This window comes from Engraulis encrasicolus, chromosome 13, assembly GCF_034702125.1.
Source record: "Engraulis encrasicolus isolate BLACKSEA-1 chromosome 13, IST_EnEncr_1.0, whole genome shotgun sequence".
Lineage (NCBI taxonomy): Eukaryota > Metazoa > Chordata > Actinopteri > Clupeiformes > Engraulidae > Engraulis > Engraulis encrasicolus.
In genome coordinates, this window is record NC_085869.1 from 43,921,476 (window position 1) to 43,932,894 (window position 11,419).

At 44.1% G+C, this 11,419-nt stretch overlaps 1 protein-coding gene across 1 annotated transcript in view; it reads right to left on the bottom strand.

Annotated features, from left to right (window-relative positions):
- Positions 1 to 557: 557 nt before the first annotated feature.
- Positions 558 to 11,419, bottom strand: part of LOC134461815 (volume-regulated anion channel subunit LRRC8C-like) — a 16,563-nt gene continuing 5,701 nt past the window's right edge. Inside the window, exons 9-16 of the mRNA XM_063214657.1 lie at positions 11,111 to 11,290; positions 10,377 to 10,547; positions 6,534 to 6,809; positions 5,253 to 5,549; positions 3,922 to 4,055; positions 3,224 to 3,392; positions 2,257 to 2,417; positions 558 to 951 (exon numbers count right to left, since the gene is read on the bottom strand). Of these exons, the coding sequence (XP_063070727.1) occupies positions 768 to 951; positions 2,257 to 2,417; positions 3,224 to 3,392; positions 3,922 to 4,055; positions 5,253 to 5,549; positions 6,534 to 6,809; positions 10,377 to 10,547; positions 11,111 to 11,290 (1,572 nt within the window). The 3' untranslated portion in view covers positions 558 to 767. The remainder of the gene's footprint in view (positions 952 to 2,256; positions 2,418 to 3,223; positions 3,393 to 3,921; positions 4,056 to 5,252; positions 5,550 to 6,533; positions 6,810 to 10,376; positions 10,548 to 11,110; positions 11,291 to 11,419) is intronic.

Genomic DNA, 11,419 nt, shown 5'->3' on the forward strand with positions numbered 1-11,419 from the left:
TGCTGTCATTACAATGGAGCTTGTTTGCATGACAGGTCTAGGAGTTATAAATTACCCTTCCAGCATTCACCATACAATCAAAACTACTTCATGTTGTATAAAGACACTCATATCTGCCATTGCAATATCCAGCTCACATGCCCCCTTGTGGCAGACCGCATGCAGCACAGTTAGGGAAACCCTGATCAGGGGTGCATCCCAATATGTGTCCTTGCCTCCTCCACTTGTGCTTGTCTCCTCGTCCCGCCTCCTGGCCCCTCCTCCGTGGAGAAAACGATAAAGTTTCCCAGCTGTCAGCCTCGCCACAACAACTTTTGAGGGACTGTTTTTCATTCACCATCCCAATTGCAAATGAGAAAAAGACTTTACAATTGAGCTTTTGCAAGATATTGAAATATAATGCTGTTGTCAGTGATGTCATCATGACGAGAAGCAAGTGGAGGAGGCAAGTGGAGGAGGCAAGGTCACATATTGGGATGCACCCCAGAATAACTATACAGTAGCCTACATGTCATTATTACAATGTATTGGAATGAAACAGCCAGCAAGTCAGCATGTCAGCATGTAAATTATTTCTTATTATTAACAAATCTGAGCTTTATATCAATACTCTTAACCCTAAAGTGGCCCTTGGGCCAAAATAATTGCTCCCGCCCCTGCTGTAATAGACCGTTGAAACGTCACGTTGTGCCCGTTAAAGGCTTTCACTCGGTCCTTGACATCCTATGGCAGCATCTGTGTTTCTGCCTCATTGGCCCGTTGAACCGTCAGTCATGCCCATTGGCTGTTCTCATTCGCTCCTTGACGTCCAATGGGAGGTTCTCGAACAGGGAGCTCTCCACCACCAGTCCGGCCTGCTTGAGCAAGGGGCAGGCTCCCAGATCGGCGGGCAGACACAGGAAGTGGTTCCCCTTCAACTCCAGACACGTCAGGAGGGTCAGGTTGGAGACTCTAGGATGGACACAGCACATGTACAGGACATCATTTGTGTGTGTGTGTGTGTGTGTGTGTGTGTGTGTGTGTGTGTGTGTGTGTGTGTGTGTGTGTGTGTGTGTGTGTGTGTGTGTGTGTGCAAGTATAGTCAGGTTAGACCAGGGGTGGGGAACCTATGTCTCGAGGGCCGTTTGCGGCCCTTGAGGCCGTTTTATCCGGCCCCCTGTATAATTTTAATGTTATGCAGCTTCACATGAAATATGAAATATTTTGTAAAGGGATCTTAGAAATTACATTTCCAATACATTTAAGTTATATTCATGGGACCTAGAGAAGGTGGGGTCTGTTTTAAAGGTGTCTACCTTCAATATAGGCCTAAATTGCATGGGGAAATCCTGGTTTGTGTTCATAGTACGGCCCTCAGAGGACTTTTACGGCCCTTGAAGGAATTTGAAGTCGCCCTTCGAATGAAAAAGGTTCCCCACCCCTGGGTTAGACACTCTGGGGTGGCGAGAGTGCATGCAAATCATTTGTGTGGGTGGGTGTTCATGTGTTTTTGACTGTGTGTGTGCACATGTGCTTGTACTGTATCTGTGTGTGTCTGTCTGTCTCGCTGAGCATGTGTGCTTGTATCTGTGTGTTAGTGTGTCCTTGAGTGTTTCTATGTGTGCATACTGTACGGTATGGGTGCTTGTATGTATACTGTATTTGCTCAACTCTTTTAAGTGTTGAATCAATCATTTTTTCTACTGTGTACGTGTTTGTACCTGGGTGAGAGTGTGTGTGTACCTGGGCCCTGTTTCTCGAAAGCATCGTTGCTAATCAGTTAGTAACTTTAGTATAGGGCTGGGTTCAAAAGATGAAATCGCGATCCATTATCGATTCATATTCGAAAAGTGTGATATCGATTCACAACTTTGTGGGTTGATCTTTTGCAGATGATTATAGGCGCTATTTTCTCAAGAGCATCCTGTAGTTCTTGTCTACATTCATGTAGGCTACCATGGTATTTCATGTTTGTGTGGGCATCAACGGCTGAGATCTTTAGGTTTTTATAACCGGTCTTAGAATTCTAGGAATAAATGGGTTGAAGTAACAACCCAGCAACACAGAGGATCGATATTGAATCGAATTGAAACGGATCGAGGATCGAATCGGATCGGAGCCTTCTGGATCGGAATCGAATCGATCCAGGAAATTTGGATCGATTTCCAGCGCTAGTAACTTACTAGGTTTCCAAGGGGAAATTGCATTGCAACCAAGACGATGTTGTCGAGAAACACACTCCTGGGTGAGAGTGTGTTGTGTGTACACAGTATGTACCTGGGTGAGAGTGTGGACAGCATGTTGTTGCTGAGCTTGAGTGTGCAGAGCTTGCGGAGGGCGAAGAGCTCGTCGGGCAGCTCCTGGAGCTGGTTGTAGGCCAGAGACAGGTACTCCAGGCTCCCCTGCAGCTGCCTGATTTCTGGGGGCACCACCGACACCTTAAAGGGGCACAATGTAGGATTACATATCTGTAGTTTGCGCGGTGCCCGTGGCATGCCTGTCTCAAAATCTACACCGTGATGAAAAAATGCTTTTTAACTAAGCTCGCTTTGAGAATGATTTTCATCACAGAATGCCAGCAGTTGATGTAAATATCATATATAATTGTATAATGTGAATATAATATGAATCTGAATAGTGTTTCCCATGACACTCGTTTGGGTGGCTATGTCAAAAGTTACATTTGGGGTTCTCTGACAGTGGATGGACCGTGAAAGTGGTCGCGTGAGTCATCTTTCACTTACTGTTGACTCAAATAAGCATCGACTGACTCGGGACAGAGATCAATTAAACTTTTAATCCTACATAGTGCCCCTTTAACACACACACACACACACACACACACACACACACACACACACACACACACACACACACACACACACACACACACACACACACACACACACTTTACATTACACATCATTACATTACAAACATTACATTACATTTGGCAGGAGCTTTTATATAAAGCGACGTAAAATCAAGGACATGACCATGGCATACAACACCTGCTGATATGAAGTGCACAGGAAATAAATATAAGTACATTAGAACAGAGTTAAGTAGAGTAGACACACACACACACACATACACGCCCATCCATCATGCCTTAGACTCTACCCCTGGTCTGGGCCAGCACACCCAGCACATTACTCCATGTAGGCCTATATATATATACATATACACGTGTATATATATTATATATATTATACAGTATGTATACAGTATTTGTAATCCCGACCTTGTTGTGGGAGAGGTCCAGGTAGCTGAGGCGGCTGCACTGGAAGAGCTGTATGGGCAGGCTGGTGATGCGGTTGTGGGAGAAGTAGAGACTCTCCAGGCTGGCCAGCTTGCGGATGTCCTCTGGGATCTGGGCGATGTTGTTATGCCACAGCTTCAGGCATGTGAACCTGGGGGGTAAGTCCAAGAACCTGGTTAAGTGACGAGCATGGCTAAGCTAATCTACAGAGAGTGGTAAACCGACTAATAGACACCCTGCAGCTGTCATTTTTTTTACTTAAGAAAATGAGGACTCATGGCTCTTCTATTAGCTGATTTACCAAATTTGATTCACTGATTAATTAAACCTGGTTTGCCAACCACCTTTTCAGAATACCTCCCTGCTAGGGCAGGGCAAAGCGACATAAACATTAGTGTACAGCATTAGCTACAGAATGTTAACATAAAGTTATTATGAAGGCTTAAAAAGATTACAAAAAGATAAAGGAAGATAAAAGAAGATAACATGAAGGCTAACAAACACAAACACAAACACACACACAAACACACACACGCACGCACACACTCACTCACGCACGCACGCACGCACGCACGCACGCACGCACGCACGCACGCAGGCAGGCAAGCAGGCAGGCAGGCACGCACGCATGCAGGCACGCACACACACACACACACAGAAAGAAAGAGAGAGAGAGAGACCTGGGCAGATTCTGAAAGCTGACGATCTCGTGTACAGAGTTTAGCTTGTTATCTCGCAGGTCCAGTTTCTGCAGGTTAAGCAGGCTGAATATGGCATGGGGGATGCACTCCAGACCGCAATTCAACAGCTCCACCTGAGAATGATAGACAAATAATATTATTTATATCAATATAATTAATATCATATTATTTATATAACATATTAATACCATCATACATGCTCAGGACTATAGGCTCATGTTAAGTAGGCTGAAGATGGCCTGTGGGGTGCACTCCAGAATGCAGTTCAACAGCTCGATTTCAGAATAATAAATACATGATATTAAAACATAAATAATATCATACTTATAGTATTTACATTTTGCTCCACACCAGTCAAAGCGTCTGTGTTCAAGGCATACTGCACACCACTTTACACTGCCACACCTCTGGTCTTCTTACAAAAAGTCCAGCATACAGAAACTACAAGTAGCATACAATGATGCTTTATACTTCAGGTTCCCAGAGGAGGGAGTGCTCGCCAGATGTTTGTGTCTGTAGGAGTAAGCACACGTCATGCACTTTCTAACAAATGCAATGCACAAGTTTACACTGCGCCTGGATGATTCATCCAATAATATCATGGTGGCACTCTGTAATACAACTGTGAATAGCACAAGATATACATCCAGGCTGAAAGTACGTACACTGGACAAAATGTTTGTATAAATTTTAACTTTTATTTTGTTCATTTTTTGTGTTTTGGGGTTTGATTGTCCTGATGTGTGTTTTCTTTTGTATGCTATGTATTGTATTGTATGGATTTTGGCAAGTGTCTGGCGAATAAATGGAATTGAGAATTGATTACATAACATATTAATACTATCATACATAGAGGTATAAAGGACTACGGTGCGGTATAGGTTTAAAAAGCCACTGCATGCTGTGCAGGCTGAAGGTTGCATGGGGCATGCACTCCAGAATCTTGCATCTAAGAATCATGAATAAATGGAAATATTAATATAATAATATGCTACTATTATTACTCACGACATACATTACTATTTTAGTATCAGTTGCCAGTGCTAAATCATTCAGCGGGCTATGGTCTAACCACAACTAGCTGACAGGAAATGCTGTGGGAACCTTTCAGGAAAGATGTTGATCATGTTGTGATGATGACTATTTTTTTTTCTTCTTTTTTATGTTTAAAATAACATTCCCCTCTCAGTTACAGAGTTATTACATGTTTTGTTCATCATTAGTTAATTATTTACTAAGTCTTTATAATTCTTTTGTTATGCATCCCTTATTATAAAGCGTTACTGAATTGGAATCAAGAGGACACAAACCTCGGTGAGGTTGCCCATCTTCTTCAGTCCGTTGAGCATGACCAGGTGTGTGCCGTCGTTATGGATACACAGGTACTGCATGTGCGGCGCCACGTCGGTCACGGCCTGCGGCAGCTTGCTCAGGTTGCTGTTGAGCGTCAGCGATTTGAGGGAGCACAGGTCCCGTAGCGACTCTAGGGCCACGCTCCGGGACGCGCTGGGGCTCAGCGAGCCAGTCAGGTGCAGCTCCTCCAGGTTCTCCAGCACGTACAGCCAATGGGGAAGCTCGGCGGTCTCCAGGAACCGCACGCGCAGTACCTTATAAGGACATCAAGAAGCAAGGATGCTTATTGGCTTAACTCTTTATGACACTACGTTATACATTTGCTGCTTCCAGAATGGCAATGACCAAGTCATACTGCATTACTAAAGGTGTCATAGTCGTGTAGTTCTATGATAGTTATGACTATTACAGTGTTCCACTGGCGGAACAGCGTGCACAAAGTGCCTACAGCCAATGGGGAAGCTCACTGGCCTGTAGGAACCGCACAAGCAACCTAATGAGGACAAAAGGCCACAGCACACGTGGATGCAGGGAAATGGAAATACTAGAAATAGTAAGATTGTAAATACTCTTCTTCCTGTATTCTCTCCTGATATACTGTGAGCGTGCATATGAAACTCCTCCAGGAAGCGCACGCACAGCACCTTACAAGGACACAACAACACACACAAGGATGCTTATTTATTACTGGGAAAGTGCATTCAGCCAATGGGGAAGCTCTCCAGCCTCCACGAAGCGCACACACAGCACCTTAGTATAAGGACATGAGGAAGCAAGGACTCAAGGATGCTTATTTGCTTAAAGTGATATTGTCCCATTTTTGGAAATAAGCTTATTTTACACCTCTCCTTGAGTTAAATGATTGAGTTTTACCTCTCTCCTGTACTTTCAACCGTTCTCTGAGTATGGCAGTGCAAATTTGACCTCTAAGCTAGAATTTAACAGTGAGTCCTATGAGACCAGTTAGCCACCAGGACAATATCACTTTAAATACTGTGAAAGTGTGGAAAGCCAGTGGGGAAGCTCCTCAGCTTCCAGGAAGTGCACAAGCAGCTCCTTACAAGGTCACCAGGACGCAATCTGTGAGGTGGAGTTGCTTGAGTCAAAAGGTGTGTGTGTGTGTGTGTGTGTGTGTGTGTGTGTGTGTGTGTGTGTGTGTGTGTGCGTGTGTGCCTGTGTGTGTGTGCATGTGCAAATACAGTACTCTAGGAGTGTGTGTGCAGGTGTGTGTGAGTCACCTTGAGGCGAGCCTTGAGGAATTTCAGCGCTGCACTGTTGACCTTGAGGGAGCTGCGGTTGAGGTTGAGCTCCTCGAGCTCCGTCAGCAGCTCCAGGGTGGAGGGCAGCTTGGCGTTCACAATCATCTCCAGCTTGAGGGACTGCAGCTCGTACAGCTCGAAGACGGTGTCGGGCAGCCCTAGCAGCATGAAGAGGTGCAGCTCCAACCGTTCACTGCTGTTGGTCTGCAGGCGCGCCCGCAGCTTGCTGGTGGGCCAGGCGTGGTTGAGGTTCAGCTGAGGGTCAAAGCGAAGAAGTTTTGCGGTCAGTTCCAATATCCATACTTGTACAAAGATATATATTTCATTAGTTTGCTATCTAAAATTTGGATTAGTCATGTAGGGCAGTGATTCCCAACCTTTTGTGTCTCATGTACCCCCCAAACCATTTCATTGTACCATGAGTAACCCCTAAGTCATATTTTACATTGCTTTTTCTATTCCAGTGTGACTTTGCTCCATGCATTTGTTCAAATTAAATTTTCCCAAGTACCCCCTGCAGTATGCTCGCATACCCATAGTGGTACACGTACCCCTGGTTGGGAAACACTGATGTAGGGCAGGGCAGTCATGGGTGAGCGGTTAGGGCGTCAGACTTCGACTCCCGACCCGCCAGGTTGGTGGCGGGAGTAATCAACCAGTGCTCTCCCCCATCCTCCTCCATGACTGAGGTACCCTGAGCATGGTACCGTCCCACCGCCAGGCTTGTACGAAATTCCGAATTGAATTGAGAATGACCCCAAAATTCAAATTCAATTCTTGAATTTCAATATGAATTGAATTGAAATTCCAAACAGGAAATGGAATTGCAATTTGAATTGGAATGGCAGGAAACTGAATTTCACAGAATTTAAATTCTAAGAAATTCAAAGCAATGACATAATACTGACACTAGGTGGTGGCAGGGATGGTCAGTATCTCGAATACTTCAATTAAAATACATTTTGAAATAGAACATAGTATTTTGAATTTTGTATTTCGTGTCAGTGAATTACAAGTATTTGAAGTTTGTATAAATACTTTCCCCCCTGTATTTTGAATTTTCAAAATAAGACAAAATACAATAGCCTACTTTCTCCTGAACAATGCAATTACATAGTAGGAACACGGATCAAATAGTATGTAAGTGATGCTTGTAGCTATATTGGAATGTAAAAGTGTTTGCCTGGGAAAGGGGTGAAGGACTCCAAAGATTGACAGTTCAATTCCCAGGTAACATTGGCAGGTGACTACCTGACTACGAGTTACTAACGAATAACCAGCCTCAAAATTCTGAATTATTGAATATATACTGTTGGATCAAAAAACGCCACTCTTGATAAAATATCATCAATAATTAAAATTGCCATGCTAAGCACCAAAGGTGCAACCGTGATCATTACTAATGCTGCACCATGCATCACACACAAGATGGCGCTCTAAGGCCACAAATGGTGCATTAGTGACGCTTTGCAAGATATGTGGTCATCATTTACAAGATACACTTTCTTGTTTATTGAACTCACATACAGACCTTGACATATCTGTACCATTTTTAAAATGCTAGTTGTGCCAAGTAGCCCATTGTTTATATAGCCTTCTCCATAATTACAAGAACTCAACATTATTGTTTTTTCAATGAATGGAAATGATGGTTACACAGGAGTTTTGTGGTTTAAAGTAGGCCTACCTTTTATTGTGTAAGTGAATTGAATTGCTATTTTTGGTGATGCTATACAAGCCATTGAGAAGCGAAGGGAAATTGAGTTTCCTTGCTGAGACTTGAACCTTGAACTTCTGGCATGCAAAACTGGGGCTCTAACCGCTACACCAAATAGCCAGACCCATTAGCTTGAAAGTCAGGACACACCCACATACCTAGTTTCTGTTGTATTTCGTGTATTTGAAAATGCAAAATACAGTATTTTGATTATTTATACATTTACTGTTATGTATTTTGTAACGTATTTGTAACATCTTAGAGCTGGGTGTTTTGCATTGTATTTTGAAATAGGCCTACATTTAGTTGTGTCTTTGCCCATCCCTGGGTGGTGGTGTGAAATTCAAAGAAACTCAAAGTAATGACAAAATAAGAACACTAGATGGTGCTGTATATTTATAAGCATGTGTCTATTCCCGGCACTGCGAGGTGGGTGGGTAGAGTGAATTATAGCCCCCTTAGGTCACCTGTTCGGCTGCTTCCTAGCAGTGCTTTAGGATTTGGGTAGGTAATTATTTGACTTTCGGGTTTTTTTAACTTCCATTTTGAGTTAGTACAATGCCATTATCTATTTGCTGTAGACCTTAGATGGTAATATTTACATACATTTTGGTACATAACAAATAAGAAGTGTGAAAGTCATCTGTAGGCCTTGCATAACACTAATTATTATACATGCAACTACTGAAAATCACAATGGGGGCCTGCATGGTTTATACAACATTTACTTATCATTTTGAATGCTGAATACATTTGTAGTTAAATTCATTAGCAATATATATTTTTGTTAATGCTATTGTACTTAGTTACACTGTTATGTTTGTATTTCATTATTTTGAAAACACAAAAGTTGTGTGTTCATCCACTTCCTGAATTGCAATGAGTTTCAATTCCATTTTGAATTCCATTTCCTGTAATTCAAATTCAGTTCAATTCAACATCCTGTAGGGGTGGAGTCAATTCAATTCAAATTCAATTCCACTTCCTGAATTTAATTTAATTCAGAAATTCTGAATTTCGTACAAGCCTGCCCACCGCACTGCTCCCCATGGGGCGCCACTGAGGGCTGCCCCCTTGCACGGGTGAGGCATAAATGCAATTTTGTTGTGTGCAGTGTGCAGTGTTCACTTGTGTGCTGTGGAGTGCTGTGTCACAATGACAATGGGAGTTGGAGTTTCCCAATGGGCTTTCACTTTCTTTCACTTTCACTAGGCATACATCTTCGTTCTCGCTGGAAAAGAGATCGTCCATCTCTCGCAGGAGAGCATCTCTCCAGGCGGTGGACCGATCATCAAAAGTACTTCACGGGGTCCGCATGCTCGGACCACTGCACTCAAGAAGCTGAGATGCATTGAGGCGGCATATGGGACAAGATCGCTGGCCGTGGTGCTGAAATGACTATGCGGTTTCTCAAGCTCGGGAGTACAGAGCGCCATTGAGAGCTCGGGAAGTATCTGCGCCCGCAGATATGTGCGAGCTCTGAGCAGACACCCCCCGGACGATGATGGTCAGAGAGCAAAGGAGTAAGGTGAACTGGAGAGGAAGCTAAAGTAGGATGCCTGATGAATCGACCGAATAGCGACGGAGGGGAGGTGAACGGGCAGGTGGTGGGTGCTAGCAAGAAAGCTAATCTCTGCCTGGAGACAGGTGATCAGAGAATAAATGCTGGGTAGTTAATTAAGGGGTGTTCCACATTTCAGTGTGCTGAAATTAGACTGAATGTTTTTCTTTTTACTTTTTGCCCTGAATTCCGACGAATGACGGTTGGGAGGAGAATAGAACGCAGGTCAAATTTGCATGTCAAATTTCATTATGTTTCTTCCGAACTTTCGTCTTTAACAAAACGTGCATTTAGGGTTGGGATATGTGGCGGACTCCAACCTGGGCCCAAATATGGGGGGATGAGCACGATGACAACTCCCCTCTCTCCCTGGGCCTGGGACAACTGACCCCTTGGAACACCCCCCCCCCCCTCCCCCCTTCGGCTTCCCTTCACATACACACACACACACCACACACACACACACACACACACACACACACACACACACACACACACACACACACACACACACACACACACACACACACACACTCTCTTTTACCTGTTGCAGTCTGCTCTCGCTGGCTTTGGAGAGGAATATGGCGAAGCGCGTGGAGTAGAGTGGGTCATACTGGTCGATCAGGTGCAGCATGAAGGCAAAGTCGTTCTTCAGGTCGGGGATGTCACTCACGCCCGACTCACGCCGCAGATAGTCGAAAGAGTACTCGCGCACCTGCAGGGTCACAAGGTCAAAGTTAGGGATTGCTAGCTCTATCTAGTGTGTGGTTGTGTGTGTAGGTTGTCGAAAGAGTACTCGTACACCTTAAGGTCACAGGTCAAAGTTTAAAGGGATTGTTAGCTTTATCGAGTGTGTGTGTGTCTGTGTGTAGGTTGTCGAAGCAGTACTCTCAAAAAGGTCATAAGGTGAAAGTTATCAAGCATGTGTGTACAGTTTGTGTGTGTGTGAGCAGGTTGAAGGTAGAAGTACTCCCATACTGTCCGTACCCTCTGTCCATAGAAGAGCAAAAAGGTGGTATAGAGAGAACTGCGGCCATACAAGGGTGTGTGTGTGTGTGTGCGTGCGTGCGTACCTTCTCTCTCGTTATTAAAAAAAAAACACCCCCTTTGCAACTGCACTTGTTGTTCTGTATATCTCCTGTGAACTTTGTATTTGCTTGTGATGTTGGCTTGATTATGTCCTCTTTTGAAGTCGCTTTGGTTATAAAGCGTCTGCCAAATGCAATGTAATGTAATGTAATGTAATGTAATGTGTGTGTGCGTGCTTGCACGTCTAACCTTCACTCTATAAAAGAGCCAGAATGTGGTGTAGAGGCAGCTGAGGCAGTAGAGTATGATGCAGAAGAGGTAGCAGTAGATGAGCAGGGAGAAGAGGTAGGCCATGGTGTAGATGCAGCAGAATTGGCTGTAGCCCGTGATGTCATGGGCCTCCACATTGCAGCTATCCGTCGGCTGAACCTTCAGGGTCACAAGAGGTCAGAGGTTAGAGTGTGTGTGTTTGTGACTGTGTGTGTGTGTGTGTGGGGGGGGCAGGTGTGTGTGTGCACGCACATATACTGGTAGCTAGTATATGGCTAATGATGTCAT